We start from the raw sequence: 18,901 nt of genomic DNA on the forward strand, positions 1-18,901 counted from the left end.
CTACGATTTTTTTTTTTTTCATTAAATAAAGTTGGAATAAAATGAAATTTAAGGTTTTATTAGATGAAAATTAGAAATGTTGCCTTGACAACTAAGTAAAAAACACATTTAAAAATATATAAGCACATAAAATTACTGAAACAAGCTAAAAATATATAAAACAAATGATGAAATATATCAAAATATGAATTAGGCTGCGATAGTCAGTCACTTGCGTCACTTTTCAAATGCGGCACCGCCACCCACTGTCTTTTTGATTTTTTATAGTACCTGTTCACAGAACAGAACTACATCTGACGCTTCCTCTGACTCTAGAGAGGTAAGAAAATATCTGCCGTACATCTGAGTAATTACGCACATGATGACATTTGAGTTCATGAAATGCATGCTTGCGTTTTTTTGGCCACCTGCCAGATTCATTTCAACTATCTTAAACTTTCTTATCTTAAAACCGTTTGCACTCTCATTCTGACGGCACCCATTCACTTCCCATGAAAAAATACTAATCTACATCGTGGATGGACTAATAAGGAGTACATTTTTAAATTGACAATCAATAACGTTGACAATTTCGTGGAATTTAGACAAAAATTTGAAGTTCACCTTGTTCATAACTTCCTCAAGCATTAGGATGAGTAAAATAACACATATACATATATATATATATATATATATATATACACACATACATACATATACATATATATATATATATATATATATATATATATATATATATATATGTGTATATGTATATATATATACACGAAATATGATATGAAAAATGATAAATATGAAATATATATATATTTCATATGATAATATTTCATATGATATATATATATATATATATATATATATATATTTCATATGATAATATTTCATATGATATATATATATATATATATATATATATATATATACACACACACACACACATACATACATACCAGTGGCGGCTGCTGGTCTTTCAAAGAGGGGAAGCTCATTTTCGGCCTACATCATAAAAATTGTCCATTTATTTATACGTAAATTCTGCCATTGTGTGCAGTTTGCTAGCTGGCTAGTTCACCGCCTGGCCTACTGTATGAATGAATGAATGAACAAACAATCTAAAAAAACATTAAACTTGATGGAGGAAATGTGGGAATTAGGTTAAACTGAAACAAGGAATGTGGTGTATAATTGTGTGAAATGTATAATGAAAATTGGCCAGCAATTTCGCCAAGCAAATATCAAGAAATAGGTTGCAGCAGTTTGTCTTTTGACTACACTTGCAAAGTCCACTATGGGACTGAGCTCGAATCAGTGTTGCCAACTTCTTTCGATGGAAAGTAGTGATGACGTCATGCGCTAATTTGCATATTCATGACGCCATCGCGTCATATTGTCTTTTACATTTGTTTGTCTCTCTGTGCTCATACTGTATTTTAATGCAGCCAAATTCTCAAAACTGTTTTCCTTCATATATTTTACTGTTTATGTTGTCAGTCAACGGGATAAATATGAAATAGTGACTGAAACGCAGCCCTTTAAGAATACATAACCAGCACTCCCTCCCAAGAAGTTAGTCTGCACAAAAATCCTAATTTATAATCGAGCCGTCGTCTGATTAAATCAAATAATACACACAAGATAAGACAAGACAATTCCTGTGCTGTGATTTCGGCTATATTTGCATGTAAAATTAGAGAAGCAACATAATATCTATTTGAACTGAACGGGCTGCTCCTCTCAGCCGCTCACTGAACAGAGAAAGAGGTGCGTGCGCGCTGACCTCGCGCCGTTGCGGCAGTACCAGCGATCACAGAGACTCGCTAAGGTTTGTCAAAGAAGTCGCTAGATTTGTCGCTAGTCACTTTTGGGGAAAAAGGTCGCTAGGGTGGTCTGAAAAGTCGCTAAGTTGGCAACACTGGCTCGAATAGCTTCAGCATCAGCGACTTCTTATAGGACACAATCGCTGTCAATCAAAAGGAGATGCAGTCTTTCGACAAACCCTCCAATCATCACGCAGAAGCCCGGAGTCCAGCCCCGCCCACTCCTCCATTCACCCCCAGAGACGCTGAGCGTCCGGGGGCGGGACATAATCGCAGCATTTATCCAATGACCGTCTAGTTTCGAAGCACTGAAAAAAACTGTTCAAAGCGGCCCCATTAAAGTCAATGGACGCTGGGCTTCAACAGGCAAATACACTGATGCTACGGGAATATATGAGAAGGAAATCGACTCACCTGCTATATGTAGCTGATTCTGAACGAACTCGTCGAGATGAACGTGTTCTAACGCATTTTTAATCAATAAAATGTTAACACAATAGTACATGTTTGACCATTAATTTCTTGACATTATAGGGGAAGCCGAGCTTCCCTTGCAGTCTTAAAGAAATCCCCACTGATACATACATATATATATATACACACACACAGCGATCCATCGCCTCCTGCCAGATTCAATCCAAACCTTTCTGCTATCAACACTTTGAGCCCCAACTGGCACATAAAAACAACTACCTCTCCAAACCGGGGCAATTCTTGGCAAATGTCAAATTTTTTTTTGATGTGTCTAAAGAGTTTATTGAGAGATGCGCTGACAGGTCTTTAATCCCATCAGCCGGCTCAGAGACGAGGCCCAGAGACGATCAATAGCTGCTGCTTCGTTTTGATGATCGATTTCTTTCAACGCACATTGCAAATTATGTGAACTTGGATACAGAGGAAGAGAAATCAAGCCATGTGGCGTCCTTGATAGAGGACAGACGACGTCATCGACACAATGCATTAAAGACAAATCAAAATGTGAATATGCATCAGTTAATGCCCTGGTTTGAATGTGTTGATACTACACAAGATTAATGCACTGATTAACCACTGCAAAGATCAGTGAAATGCAGATCTACACAACAGTATATTCAGCATCCAGTATCTTCTGATTATTACTAGGAGTGTTTTCTTCTTGTGTTGCTTTGCACAGTGTTTTGGTTTTAAGTATAGACTGTTTTATCCCAGTTTGCGTCGTAAACAAACAGGCAGTGGGCCAAAAGTAAATGTTGCATTTTATCCAACTATATTTAATTAAAATGCATTAGATTTTATTTTTTTATATATTTAAAATTGGGGATAAAATGAAATTATATAAATAAATGAAGAGTTTATTTGCAAAAAACAGATTAAAATGTTCAAAAATCATGTTTTTTTTATTATGTTATGTTTTTGTTATTATTATTTTTTACCTAATCAAAATAACCCAATTGCAGTTTGATTGAGATTAATTGGAATGCACAATAAAAAAACAAGATTTTTGAAAACTGCTAAAAACAGTTAACTGAGTTATCCGTGTTTGCAAATGAACTCTTCAAATATTCTTATTCAGCAATGCTGCATTAAATTGACAAAAAAATGAAAGTAAAGACAATTGTTAAAAAAAATTTTTTAAATAAAAGCTGTTCTTCTGAGCTTAAAATATATAAGCAGCACAACAATGTTTTCAACATTGATAAGAATTGTTTCTTGAGCAGCAAATCAGTATATTAGATTGATTTCTGAAGGATCATGTGACTGAAGACTGGAGTAATGATGCTGAAAATTCAGCTTTGACCACAGCAATAAATTGCATTTTATATTCAAACAGAAAACTGTTATTTTAAATATAACAGATTTTCTGTATTTTTAATCAAATAAACACAACCTTGGTGAGCAGAAGATATTTTTTTTTTAAAGTATATTACACAAACCCTTTCACAAAATCTAATTCAGCCGATCAAGCAGTTAATAGCAGCACTTTGGGGTCAAACTCCGTGCAAATGAATTACCATTTGGATGCAAATGTATTCCACCCCCATATTATTTAAATTAGATTTCACAAATAATCAAGTTTGTACTTGCTGCTGATAGGGATGAAACACTCCTGATAACCATTTTATTAATTACATCCATTATTAAAGGAAATACGCAATGCAGTAATCCAGAAAAGAAAATGCAGCTTATATTTTCTCTAAAACTGTACTAAAACAAAACAGTATAAAGCTTTAAGGTCACAATGTTTCATCATGCCCTTCAACAGATCACCGCCATAATCTGCCTTTCAATGCAGTGACAGTGCATCCTCTGAGGCCAGATATGAAAGGACAGAAAATCCCTTTCAATATACATCAGTAGTTGGACGTGCCAGCGTGAGATATCACAGTTCAAATTAGGCCACACAGAACAGTCGCGTATTCAAACTCCGTTTCGGAACAATGCTGCAGCAAATGGAGCCAAACATTCCGGGGTCCGTGTGACCGCCACATTCCCGCTCGGGCCGTGATCTGCCGGCTCTGTGCTGACACGGTGATGCTGCTGTGTCAGTGTGGCATGGTTGTGTTTGCGTGAAAGAATACCACCATCCAAAACACAGCGAGGCAAAAACAGTTTGTGCAAACAGGAAAACTAATGCTCAAGCTGAAGCGCAAAATGCACTACGTAACAACTGACTGAAATATACTGAAATTTTTTAATTACTCAAACTAAAACTGAAATAAGAATAAGAAAAAGTAAATTAGAAATATTAGAAATAAAAAACAATAACTACAATAATAAAAGTTGTTATTGCTCACAAAGTATTAAAACTAGTGCTGTCAAATGATTAATTGCAATTAATCGCATCCAAAATAAATGTATTTGTTTACATAATACATGTATGTGTATATTTATTATGTATATATAAATACACATACAGTATATATATTTTGAAAATATTTCCATGTATATACATTTATATATTTATATTCTTATATTATATATAAATATATTTAATATATAAACATAACATTTTTCTTAAATATATACATGCATGTGTTTGTATTTACATAAACATAATAAATATACACAGTACGCACACATATATATATATTATGTAAACAAAAACTTTTATTTTGGATGCGATTAATCGTTTGACAGCACTAATTAAACATTTTCATTAGCTTAAATGAAGCTAAAATATAAATATTACATGAAAAACAAACTTAAAGACTGAAAACAAAAATTAGAATAAAACAAAAAACAAGTTTAAGAACTAAAATGACTAAAACTAAAATTAAATCCTATAAAGAAATAAACATCATAATAATAATACTAAAAATGTAAGTAATGTAAGTAAAAGTAATGTAATGTAAAATAAGTACTAAAATCACTAAAAAATTAAATTAAAACGGAAAATATATAATAATATTTAAAATATTAATAAATACTATGACAGCATATATATAAAAACTACAACTTGAAAAATGTAAACTACATTTATCAAGTTGCGTTTTTATTTATATACTAGGTAGGAAATATATATTCTTTATTATAATTGTTAACTGAAATAAACTATTAAAAACATTTTCATTACTTGAATTAAAGCTACAATAAAATATAAATATTAGGTCAAAAACTTAAAATTAGGAATATTTCCCTGGCAAGTATAACTGAAACAAAATAAGTTCAATTAATAAAATTACTAAGACAAACAAACAAAAGAAAAAAAAAAAAAAAAAATCTAAAAATGAAACTAAATTAGAGCTATACAGATTTAAAAAATAATAAAAATGAAAACTAAAAACTAAACAACTAAAACTCAAATTAAAAACAAATAAAATAAAAATATAACAATACATGTTAATTCAAAATATTAATGAATAATAATATAAATAAAACTGTATAAAAATAAAACCGTGTCACTGCTTGTAGTTACTTCCCTAAACTGCCATAGAAATAGTACTGGATCAAAGACAAGTTTGATCAAACAAAAATGAGTAAAGTTTTGCAGAAAACATGTCCTATCCCTCCTTTGTTTGCAGGAGGCGACTGCTCAATACGCAACAGCACCACGGCACAGACAAATTGAGATATTCCTGGAAATATGGAGACTGTGTCATAAAGCCCAATAGCTTGCCACAATATCCCAGTAATTCAGAGCTCTTCCAGGTTATATCGCGGGGATTTGAATTGAGAATTGAAGTGTTGCACTGAATGCGTAAGTGATTCATGGCGCTCAAGTGGACTGTCTCGACACGTCTGCTGATTGTACATCGCTCTTCTAAGCAGTGTGACACGTCGTCCCTCTCTGAGGTCCGATAATGATTCACGCTACAAGATAATAACGCTTAGACATGCTCCAGTTCCCACCACTGCCCTCCTGATGGAAATAAATTATTCCCATCAGAATCAGATAACGCTGGAAATGAAAAAGCAGGATGTGTTGCAGAGATGTCCAGATTCAGTTGAGTCATGTGTGAGGATGAGGTCTGGAAACGGATCAGTAAACTGGGGATTTTTTTTTCCACATTATCAAAGGTGCTTTAAACTAATGAGATGAGACGGTAACTGTGATGGGGGGGGGGGGGGAGGGGGGGTGATGAAATATATATATATATACACACACACACATACATACACGGTTTCATAACATTGAGTCTTTTGATTTTAATGCAGGTTTTATAGTATTTTGATCATTCATTTTGGTTTCTGCAGGCTTTATGAAGGTTAGTTTAAGACTTCTTTTAAGACCAAGTAAAGAACATTTAAGGACCAAATTAAAGGAAGCACAATATCTCACTATAAGCTTTCTCTAAATGTAAATGTGTAGAGAGCAGTAAATTAGTTAAGACCTTTTTAAGAAACCGTTATGCATAACCACATTTAAGTTTGCACAAATCAAAGGAGAAAATAATCAAATGAGATGAAGCACCTTTCATTTGTAAAAGTATGCAATTCACTGGAATTAGATTAGATTGATAGATAGATAGATACACTGCCCTCCAAAAGTTTGGAAACGGCCTAGAAAAGTGGGGTTTTGGACGATATTGGCATGAATCCTTTTTAATTTGTGATAATTTTGCACTGATGAGGGACAACACAAACTACGAAAACATATTTTATTACATAAACAGTTTATACATTTTTGATTCATCAAAAATTCCACCATTAGCCGCTATTACAGCTCTGCATAATCTGGGCATCCGAGCTGTCAGTTTATTCAAACATTGACTTTGAATTGGCAATCAATTGTTGAAGCTACAGTATTAAGTTGTGCTGACCCAAAAATCTTTTAAAAACCTGGACCAAGTTTAAACCAGTAACCAGGCATCACAGCTGGCAAAGGGGGCATGTCTGACTTTGACATGTATATATTGACATTATTATGTTTTATTGCTGGTCTTCAATGATAATGTCAAGTTATTTGCACCAAAAAATGATAAGGATTTATGCTGATATCGTCCAAAACAACACTTTGCCAGGGGTGTTTCCAAACTTTTGGAGGGCAGTGTAGATGGACAGACAGATAGATATATTCTGCTCACCAAGGCTGTATTTATTTGTTCAGAAATTTGTGATATTAAAATTTATTTGAATATGTTTTAAAATGTAATTTATTCCTGTGATGCAAGGCTGAATTTTCAGCATCATTACTCTAGTCTTCATCTTTATTAATAAACAATTGATAAAAACTTCAATTAATTGTTGGTTTATGGGTATATCAACATTTGTACTGGAAAACAAGATACAATTTCTTATTTTTTGGAACATTATAGATGTTGTTAATGTCACTTTTAATTAATGCAGATTTAATGCATCCTTGACTAGTATAAGTATCAATTTCTTTCAAAGTATTTGAGTAGAAGCGAGTTATATTTATCCATGTGACAGCTGAAGTGAGTTTCTCCTCACCGGGTTCTGCGGTCAGAGGTCTTGCTGCAGGTGTGCTGAGGAGGAACGTTTCTCCACTTCTTGGCTTCCACCACCATGGCCTCGGCATCCACCAAACCAAAGCCATACAGATGACTGACTACAACCACACACACACACACACACACCAAACATTAACCAGGTACAGATGATACAGACAGCAGAATGTCTACAGTATACTTAAATAATCCGAATTTATTCAGAAGACATTCATGCAGAGATTTTATTCACTAGTGTCACCAATATGGGGTTTTAATGCTGATGTTAATATGTAGATATTTCTGAAATGTTACAACAAATTAATTTTAAAGACAGCAAATATGAAAATGATCAAAAAAAGTACAATTATTTGGCAAATACACAATCAAATTTCTAAAAATGTAGGACAAGTTTTCAGAGAATGTGCCTTAAATTAAATTTATTTTTCTTAAGCCACTGGCACAGTTTTTTCAATATTTTTAACAAAATTCATCCTTTAACAATTTGCCAACAAAGAAAGAAAAATAAACATAATATTAAAAAGATATTCTCTGAAATTAAAGAGATGACAATCCTGTCATCATTTACTCAACCACAAGTTGAGTTTCTTTCTTCCGTTGAGCCATTGACTTCCATAATACATTTTTTCCATACTACGGAAGTCAATGTCTGTTTAGTTACCAACATTCTTCTAACTATTTTGTGCTTTTTCATGTTTTTTTGCTAAATATTTTTGTGATCAACAGAAGAAAGAAACTTATACAGGTTTGGAACAATATGAGGGTGAGTAAATGATTTTCATTTTTGGGTGAACTATCCATTCAAGTCTTATTATCTTACACAATAACTAACAAAATAAATAAATAAATATTTCTTAAATTAATGTTGGTTTATGGACATTTTGAAATTTATAGTGGAAAACAAGACAAGAATACTTAATAAAAAAAAATTGTGGATCAGTCTCATAGATTCCGAAAAACATAACTTGATGTTCTATTCCACTAAAAATAAAAAAAGAGTTAGTTCCATGATGTTACCATGCGTTTGGACATAAGTGTCAGAAATGTACCATATAAAATCAAACTTATCATATGACACTTCACTATCACATTATGAGTGAAAAAAAGAAGAAGAAATTATAATACACCACACATCTACATTTAAACAGCGTAAAAATCATACAGAAAAGTCATTTCTGTTGTGTTCACCTTTGTGTCCGGCTGCATTGGTTTTCCAGTCACTGGCTTTCAGGTGAGCCTGTCTGGACGTCTTCACGAGAAGATGCTGGACATCCCTCCAGGTTATCAGAGGACTGACAGATGAAATGACAAAGACTTTTTATGAGGCTTTCGAGTTTTATTGCTCTATTGAAAAGTACTGTCCTCTGTTCAGCAACAGCTATTTCATTTTGTTTTGTCTGTTTCGTATTTCAAATGTTAAGGGAGTTTTGGATTGAGTCCCATTTTTGCTTCCCATCTGAGAGGCTCTGTTTGTAGGGGCTTTTGGGACACTCATTCATTTTAGTGTAACAACTGCATCCTAGCAGGTAAATTTATGCCAGCAGCTCTCTATGCTACACCTCACTTTATTCCCCTTCTGCTGTCATTCGTCTCATGCACAGATAAATACTTGGAAAGATCACGTCAGTACGTTCAACAGCAGCACTCCTGCTTGTGTGATACTTTTTAAATAGATTAGTGGTTCTGAAAGTCTGCGGCTAACATTACATGAAGTTTTGTTCAACAATATAAAATATACACATCATGCCTCAAATGTAAACATAGTTTTGAGAGCTGAAACCACAATATACACACACATGATTAAGCTAAATTGAATTACAGTCCTGAAAGCCTTTACAAGCAGAGGGATCCAATGGAAAATTAAATTCAAATTCGATTTTTTATGAAGTTTATGAAAAAGATGGAATTTCAAATAAGCATGAAAGGTTATTCCTTTTTATAAGGGCATTGCAAATGCATAAATGTCAATGTTGTAAGGCAGTTGCTAGGGTGTCATAATAATAATAATAATAGTAATATATTTGTCTACAAACGTAATTTGAAGCATTTAAGCGAAAGCCTTTTGTTTTTAAATGTCCTGATCAAAGATACACACAATAAAATCACAGATATGTGACATTAAAACACCACTGCAGAACAACTGAGGAGTAATTATGAAGTGCAAGTGTTAAAGGGACAGTTGACCTAAAAATTTAAATTGTCATCATTTATCTAAAATGTCACCAAACAAAAATGACACTCAATATTCAATTATATTGCTGATTTGGCTGCATCAGATGAGAACAAAACCGGAACAGAATTAAGCTTTACAGCTGAATCAAATTAGTTTGATATTTGATGAATTTAGCAAAACTGACACTGTTATTGAACTAAATTGAATCAGCACTGAACTGACTTGAGCTGAATAGTTACATTTATGCATTCAGCAGACGCTTTTATCCAAAGCGACTTACATTGCATTCAAGATACAGTTTTTACATTTTATCAGCTCTTGCTTTCCCTGGGAATCGAACCCATGATCTTGGCGTTGCTAGCGCCATGCTCTACTATTACTGACATTATTCTCTTTTTAGAGCTGCTTTACAGCAGAATTTGAATTTGTCTCATATTTGAAGAAGTCTGCATCAATGATTCTGTTATTTCTCTGTTTATTACTTTGAAGCTGATTTGAAACAGTATGCATTGTATAAAGCACTACAGAAATAAAGGTAACAAAATTGGACCCCATTGCATGTGCAAAGAAAGACATTTTTGTCAAGAGATCTTCTTAAACAGGTTTGGAACAACATGAGGGTGATTAAATGATGACAGAAATGTCTCTTTAAGCCAGAAAGAATAAACATTAAATATAAAAATCAAATATAAAGAAGCAGTGCAGCTTTCTGCAAAAATGTAGAAAGTGATGAAGAGGAGCGGAAAACTGACTTTGCCTCCAGAGCGAGAGCGATGACACCCGCCACCATCGGTGCAGATACAGAGGTGCCTGTGTGTCCATCAGTACATCTCTGCCGCAGGTCTGTCGTCACCTTGTACCAGAAACACATAAATAGAGAGCATGAAAGAGTTAACAACTTGCAGCAAAGTAGACATGACTTTTCAAATTTTGTTCTTTAAATCTTATTAACAGGTACAGCAGATGTGCTGTACCTGTTAATAGATTTGCATGTCTTCTGTTTAAGCAAAAGGTCAAGTCCTCCTTAATAAAATTAAAATTTTCTGAAAATGTACTCACCCTCAGGCCATCGAAGATGTACATGAGTTTGCTTCTTCATGGGAACAGATTTGGAGAAATGTAGCGTTTCATCACTTGCTCACCAATGGATCATCTGCAGTGAATGGGTGTCGTCAGAATGAGAGCCCAAACAGCTGATAAAAACATCAGAATAATCCACACCACTCCAGTCCATCAGTTAACATCTTGTGAAGAGAAAAGCTGCATGTTTGTAAGAAACAAATCCATCATTAAGATGTTTTTATCTTCAAACTGCCACTTCTGGCCAAAATGCCAGTGAAAAAAATCCACCTCCTGTTGTCCTTTCACATCAAAATCCACCCACATATTTATTTTGAACTGTTTTTGCTTGTAAACAGTGCTTGATCTGTGCATATTTCTCTCCTGATTCAGACGAGACTACTTTTTCACTGGAGAAAGCAATATTATGGATAAAAGACTTATATTTTAGCTAGAAGCAAAGTTCAAAACGTCATAATGATTGATTTGTTTCTTACAAACATGCAGCTTTTCATTTCATAAGATGTTAACTGATGGACTGGAGTGGTGTGGGTTACTTGTGGATTATTGTGATGTTTTTATCAGCTGTTTCTGACGGCACCCATTCACTGCAAAGCATCCATTAGTGAGCAAGTGATGAAACGCTACATTTCTTCAAAATCTGTCCTGATGAAGAAAAAACTAATCTACATCTAAATGTCCTGAGGGTGAGTAAATGTGCAGCAAATTGTCATTTCTGGGTGAACTATTCCTTTAAAGCTTCCAGCTATCCTCTGAAAGAATGCGCTTCCGTGACTGTGACGGGACGAGCGGTTTTCTGCGAAGAGCTCTGTAAATATTTCGTCGTTCTTGTTTTCTGGGAAACAGCGGGTCACCCACAGAGCTGCTCTGGTAGCCCGCAGGCAGAGAGAGCAAGCGCTAGAGTGTGTCTTCAATCAAACATGAGCTTGATTACACTGGCGTTTCTCAAAAGGACAAACATGAATGGGGTCAGTGCCACCAACAGGGTCCTGAAGAAGATTGGAGACACATGCTCTTGTACGATGTGTGTGCGTGTCAGGGCTTCACGTCTGTGTTTAAAAACAGCGGTTAGGAAACAATAGACAATACTAGATTTTCTGAAGACGTGGGAAAAGTGTTAACCACTTCATCTGCATGCTTAAGGAATTTTAAGAGGTTTTTAAGACAGCAAAAAAAAAAAAAGACATTCAAGACATTTTAAAAATCTAAGATGAATTATCATTAAAAAGTCAATAAAAGTCATTGAATAGTAAGTTTTTAACAGGGAGAAATACATTGTGATTGAATCATCTGAGGCTTGAAAGAATCTACACATCTAGACATAAATTCTATTATATTTTAAATATTTGTTTTATTTTTAATTTTACATTCATATCTTATTTCATCTTTGATTTCTTAATCATTTGCATATTTTTATGTATTGCACTCTGAATTACCTTATCATATTTTGACTGAATTGTAAGATGTGAGTGTTGCATACTGGAATAGATCAAATCATTTGGATTAAACAGCAGTTGTTTTATAGTATGTTAAAAATGTTTCATGCACAAACTAAATAAGTCATGGCAAAACTACATCCTTATCATATTTGTGAATTTAAGAAATACATAACATACAGCCTGCAGCATGATTTAAAATATCATTGAAGGCAGTTTGGGATGATTTCCACACTGAAGTTTTTCTAAAGTAAACTTTTAGCACGAGTAATAGAAATAGTGATGTTTGCTTTAGCAGCTCCACAAATAAAACTACAGCATTCAAGCTTTAAACCTTCTATAAAAGCATTTATTTTTACTAAATCGTTTCTAACACTAAACAAAATTTATGTGAGAGAAAAGAAAAAGAATCCTGTCATGGATTTGTAAATGAGCTCTTAAGCCCTCGACTACTAACCAAACACCAAAAGAAAAGCAAAAACCCACAGTAGTCATTCTTAAGGATAATGTCATAATCTGCGCTCCTGGAAGAGAACGCGAATTCACCAAAAAAATGCAGATTCTCTTTATCCTCTTGATAGCACCCTGCGGTTTTCCCTGCGTGTGGGTGCCAGACCAAACATTTAGCCCCTGTCTTTTTTCCAACCGTCTCATTTCATCAATAGATATTTGTGGAAAGAGCCAAACAACAAGAGCTCAGTTGTATTAGCAGGATGAGCAACAGGATCTGGGACAGAAGATCTATAGAAGATGACTGAGTTTTGGCAGATTGCTAGTAACATGCATATGCAACAACACTCCTGCTCAAAAGATGATGGATCTCTGCGTCAGTGTTGGGATTTCTCAACCCTTTTTACACCCATAAGGCAAAAAAAACAAAACATGTTTGAATGCTTATAAATCTAACAGCACATCTATTTAGATAAATGGTCAGATGTTGAATACTTAAAAAAAGAGGTGAAAGAGGAAAGAAAGGAGAATGTGATGAATTGTAGGACACAATGTGTGGCATCAAGAGAGCAAATGACCCAATAAAGCAGAGAATGCACTTATGAGGCCGAAAGCAAGACGAAGACAAAAGGTTGAGTAGATGACAGATGGAGAAGACAAATGGAGTACACAGAGATACACGCTTAAAGAGGTCATATCTTGGAAAACAAGATTTTCTTGTGCTCTTTTGAAATTGAAAAGTTCAATCTGTTCCAGTGCATCTCAACCGGTTTTGCCTCAGGGCACAAGAAGCATCACAGAGCAGCAAATTGATTATTGTATAAAAGTAAACAAAATTTCCTAAATATTATTGAGCTGCAGTGTTTTACTGATTACCATGAGATGCACAGGCCAAACAATGCACAAAAAATTATGAAAGAGGCTGAATAGGAAAACTGGCTTAAGTCAATAAATGAATACTTTTATTCAGCAAGGATGCTTTAAACTGATCAAAAATGACAGTTAATAACTCTATTGCAAATAAATGCTGTTCATTTCTAACATATATATATATATATATATATATATATATATATATATATATTTGGCAAATTTCTGCATTTCAGCAGCAAATCCGCATATTAGAATGATTTCTGAAGGATCATGTGACACTGAAGACTGGAGTAACGATGCTGAAAATTCAGCTCTGATCACAGGAATAAATTACATTTTAAAATATATTCAAATAGAAAATGGTTCTTTTGAATTGTAAACATATTTAAGAATATTACAGCTTTTTACTGTACTTTTGAACAAATAAATGCAGCCTTGGTGAGCAAAAGAGTCTTAACCTTAATGAAATATGGAAATACTCTATTAAATTAGTACCGCTCTAAAAAACCTTGATTAACATTATAAATGGATTTCAGGAACAAATGAGCTTTCTTGTGGTGGTCTAGCAGATGTCTATGTGACTTGACTCAACTATTTTGCGGTCGTAGAACTCTCCGCTGCTGTACGTGGTGGTGAGGGTGGAGGAACAGACCTCCAGGTACCAGGGCTTGTTGCCGTTTTCCGTGCTGCTGCTGACAGAGATAGTGTAGATGCTGTTGGTGTAGCCGTCGCAGGAGCAGTGATCGCCCTGCCGGCCCCCGTTACCAGACGCCCAAACAAAAATGGAGCCGAGACCCTTACGGCCCTGCACAGACACGAAAACACGAGTGTTAATTTAGCTTTATTTAGTTACTATTAATATTTATCATACTGCTCAGACCCTGACAAAAACATCATAACATACTAGTCCAGATCAGCTTTAGACAATATCTTCCCTTCAAATGTTGTGGTTTCAATTAAGTCTTAAATTTAACAAACCAGACAATGACAGTTACTCAATGCTAAATTCCCATTTGTATGCGGGTTTTAGACAACAACCTTTTTAATTCCCAGTTCAAAGGCTTGTTTGGCCAGAGGCCCCGGCCCATCCACGGTCTTCCCGTCATCGTCGGGGCCCCAGCTGGCACTGTAAATGTCAATGTAGTCTGGCCTTATTCCCAGAGACTTGGCCTCCACTACATCAGTCACGTCTCCATCAAGCATTCGGACACCTTCGAGAAAAAGTTCATCCAAATACGAACAAATACAGTCATTGTATAATCAAGCCAATGTCGTTCCAAACCTGTATTATTTTCTTTTCACTGTGAAACTCAAATTGAGATGCTAGGAATGAGATCCAAGCTTGCATGCAATGTAAACAGATGGTGATTTACACTGCCAAGATCCAAAATGCACCATGAAAGTGACATAAAAGTAGTCTAGTGGACTTGTGCAGTGTAATCCAAGTGTCACCGAGACATATTATAGTTTTGTATGAACTGAATTCCCAGACTGGCCTCTTACAAAGATAAATGCTATTCAGGTATTCAAAACATGCCATTTAGTGTCCAAAAATGCAATAACCAAAGGTGTTTGGGCTTTAAACCTGGCGTGACTTGTTTAAAAGTGCTGTTTTTTATGCATGCAATGAAGCAAACGGAGACTAACACACAAACCCACACAGAATCATATGCCATATGTTCACTAACGAACACAAAATTTGCAATTAAAGTCTATTGTACTCTACTGCAATGAGATGTTTCCAAACGCCTCGACAATCTGCTGTCTTTCTCCTCAATCCATTATTGAACTACAGCTTCATTTCCTCTTCTTGCTCTTTATTCTCAAAGAAAGCCTTTGTATTTTTTTTCATAACTTGAGAGAACAGGTTTTTAAAAAAAAAAAAGTGTATGCAAGTCATTAAGCTGAAAATGTTATCCAAAGCTTCTATAGTAAACCTTTTACTTATTACATTTGTAGGATTTACTTTGAAACAATTTCTACTCTAGAAAAATTCTAGTACATCTCACAAATAATTACAAAGAAATGAACTTGAAAAACTATGCAAGCTTGTTTCCACCATGAGATAAAGAATAAAAGAAGGTAATTTATTTTATCTCATAATTCAGACTTTTTTGCTTGCAATTTTTATTTTTTAATACCACAATTTACTTTTTTGCACACAATTCTGAATCTTTATATAACAATTAAGACTTTTTTTCTTGCAATTCTAAGAAAAAACAGAACTGGGAGGTATAAAAAAAAACTAGCAGACAATAACTTTCTTGGAAGACACTCTCCAATGATCTCTGTTTACAACTTTGAAAAATACATTTTTATGGTGTAGTTTCATATGCTTTGCCCAACGGCACAATGGTAATAGTTTGGGTTCAAACCTACAACCTCTTAGACACCAGCCAAGATCTTTGATGGACTTCTGAAATGAGCAGGCATAATGAATCAGCTTAATTCAGATAGTCAATAAGTCTGCCATAATATAATAACAAACATGTGTTTGTTTTCCAATGCGCTCAATGTGCTATAGTGTGAGAATGTGTGTGCGCGCGTTATTATTTCTAACACCATATGCGAGTTTTCCTTCCTTGAAACACCTCTGAGGAAACGCAGGAGGCTCAACACTTCTCTATCATTCCTCTCACTTCTAACAAGCTGCATTACACCTCAAATTGATTCCTCGACTTCTCAAACAGCACCAACTAAACACTTTTCTGAACCGCAGAGCAGGAGAACTAATCATTTCTACATTTCTAATTAAGGTTAAAGGACGTGAAGTTCTACATAGCAGCCAAAGCGAGGCCGCTCAGATTAGAAATGTCATTAGAAGGCGATGAAGTCATTGGCTTGAATCTGACACGTATTAGCTTTGGCGGCGTTTCAGTGATTAAGCAGGGAAAAATGTCAACTGCTGAGCCAAAAGACCTAAAGCACGTCTTTCATTGTGCTAATCTGTCTGTATCTGGTTTGGAAAAATGATCAAACATCACTCCGCAATTCTTAAGAGGAATATTTTGCTGACAGGACTTGCAATTGAGATATATTACGAGATGTGCAGCCAGCATTTCGATGAAGAATGAGTCAATCATCTGTCTACTTCAAAATGTGGTTATTAAATGGCATTTAACCCTAAAATCCTCAAAACATGCAGCTTATTGAGGAAAACAGACTTCAAAAATATTTACCTGGCAGATGATAAATTATGCAAAAAGTTGCTAATCTAGTCAACAAACTATTATCTTTCCTTGTATACAATAAACACAACAGTTGCAACTAATGATTAATTTGGAAATCAATTAGTGTTGGATATTTCTTTGACTAATCAAATTTAAAAAATTAGTTTCTGTATTTTATTGAAAAAAAACCCCCATGCTATTCCAGTCTAAACAATGTGTAAAAACAATGTAACAATGTACAAAAAAATAAATAGTGCCGCCAAACGATAAATCTAAATATTGCATACAAAATAAAAGTTTGTTTATATAATGTGTGTCTACTGTGCATATTTATTATGTATATTTAAATACACACACACATGCATGTATATATTTAAGAAAAATATGTTACGTTTATATATTAAATATATTTATATATGATATAATTTATATGAATATACATGCAAATACATGTAAATATTTTCAAAATATATGCTGTATGTGTCTTTATATATACATAATAAATATGCACAGTACACACACCTATATTATGTAAACAAAAACTTTTATTTTGGATTCGATTAATTGCGATTAATCATTTGACCGCACTAAAAATAATATAATCGTAATAAAGGTGACATGACTTGAAAGATCATTGGAGCATGTTTTACAAGAAAATACTATTTCATTCTACCATTTCTTTGTACTTCAAAATGTAATGTTTAATTCAATGTTATATGCCACTTCTTTGTAATTATTTGTGAAATTTACTCGTAAATTCTGAGTGAAAATTTTTCAAAGTAAATACTACACCATATTTTTGTGTAGTAAATAAACACCTCTGTTCGCTCATACGGTATGAGAAACAATAGGGCTGTTTTGACCTGGGAAAAAGATTTAAAAATTTATTAAAACTTACTAATGCAAGCAACATCAAGAGACAAGAAGGTGTTTCACTTGAAAAACTTCACGCCAAGAACATTTTAAATCAACAAAATTTAGCGACTGTACCACACTGCCACTACATTTGTGAAAACTACAAATTGTGAAAACTACAAAAGAACCACAAATACAAAAGCTAAGAAAATTCTGATGCTTTAAAAAAAAAAAGCTTTTGTCCGTCATTAACATCAGATCCAAATTTGATGGGAAATTGTGTAGGAGGAGTAGCGAAAAAAACAATGTGATCACTAGATGGAGCATCCGAGATTGACCAATCGAGTGAATTAACCAGAAAAAGCTATACTTTTTAAAACTGTTCAAAATACAGAAGGAGAAGTACTGCCTGCTAAATTATTGACTTTAACAGGCATCCAATGAAAAATAAGTTACCATAATTTAAATAAATTCATGGTTGCAAGTTAAAAATTCTGTTTTATTCACTTAATTAAACCTTTTTCGTTACATTAGCTTAATATTGTGTGGAATGTATACATAAAATTGTGCATTAAGCAATTTTAAATTAAGTTGTAGTTACTTAATCAAATTGCCTTGTTAACTTGGAAACTGGTCAGTGGATTTTTTGTTTCTATATGCTTTGTGTAGGACTGGATAAGGAGAGTAAATGTTGAAATCCAGTGATTTTACATGAAGGGAAACACCTGTTAGTGTTTAATTCAGTTATGTCTAACATTTAAAAGATTTTCTGTTATGCAGAAGTTTTTGTGGTTTGCGCTGAAGAGGCTAAATGAATGCAAACATTACATTGACTCCATTAACACATCATTTTTTAGAGTGTTCAACAGCCCAAATAATGCTTAAAATTATTAGTTTGTTAGAAAAATGTATAATATTTTAACACCGGCTTAACAAAAGCTCTTAATATCTCATCTGTTGTGGATTTTAATATTGTTGAAGTGGGTTCACAAACAGTGTGGGTTATGAAATTATTCAATTCTGAGGAACTCTGGTGTAAAAGTCACATTTTACAACTTTCCTTCAAACTGCTGCCACGGGCTCCAATGCCAACTAGTAAAATGAATGAAAGCAAATGAATGGAACTCTCACTTGGCTCCTAATAAAGAGCCTTGCATAT

General features: G+C 34.1%; 1 protein-coding gene across 4 annotated transcripts in view; it reads right to left on the bottom strand.

Moving 5' to 3' along the window:
* LOC306884645 (proprotein convertase subtilisin/kexin type 6-like) overlaps positions 1-18,901 on the bottom strand; it is a 76,550-nt gene that overhangs the window by 39,837 nt on the left and 17,812 nt on the right. For all 4 annotated transcript variants that reach the window (XR_013785465.1, XR_013785466.1, XM_079440705.1 and 1 more), the window contains exons 7-11: positions 14,756-14,928; positions 14,310-14,522; positions 10,631-10,731; positions 8,894-8,997; positions 7,689-7,806 (exon numbers count right to left, since the gene is read on the bottom strand). Coding sequence is in view for 2 of the 4 variants with exons in the window: in XM_079440705.1 (XP_079296831.1) it covers positions 7,689-7,806; positions 8,894-8,997; positions 10,631-10,731; positions 14,310-14,522; positions 14,756-14,928 (709 nt within the window). In the remaining 2 variants the exon portion in view is untranslated. The remainder of the gene's footprint in view (positions 1-7,688; positions 7,807-8,893; positions 8,998-10,630; positions 10,732-14,309; positions 14,523-14,755; positions 14,929-18,901) is intronic.

Source organism: Barbus barbus (genome assembly GCF_936440315.1).
Source record: "Barbus barbus genome assembly, chromosome: 2".
NCBI classification, from domain to species: Eukaryota; Metazoa; Chordata; class Actinopteri; order Cypriniformes; family Cyprinidae; genus Barbus; species Barbus barbus.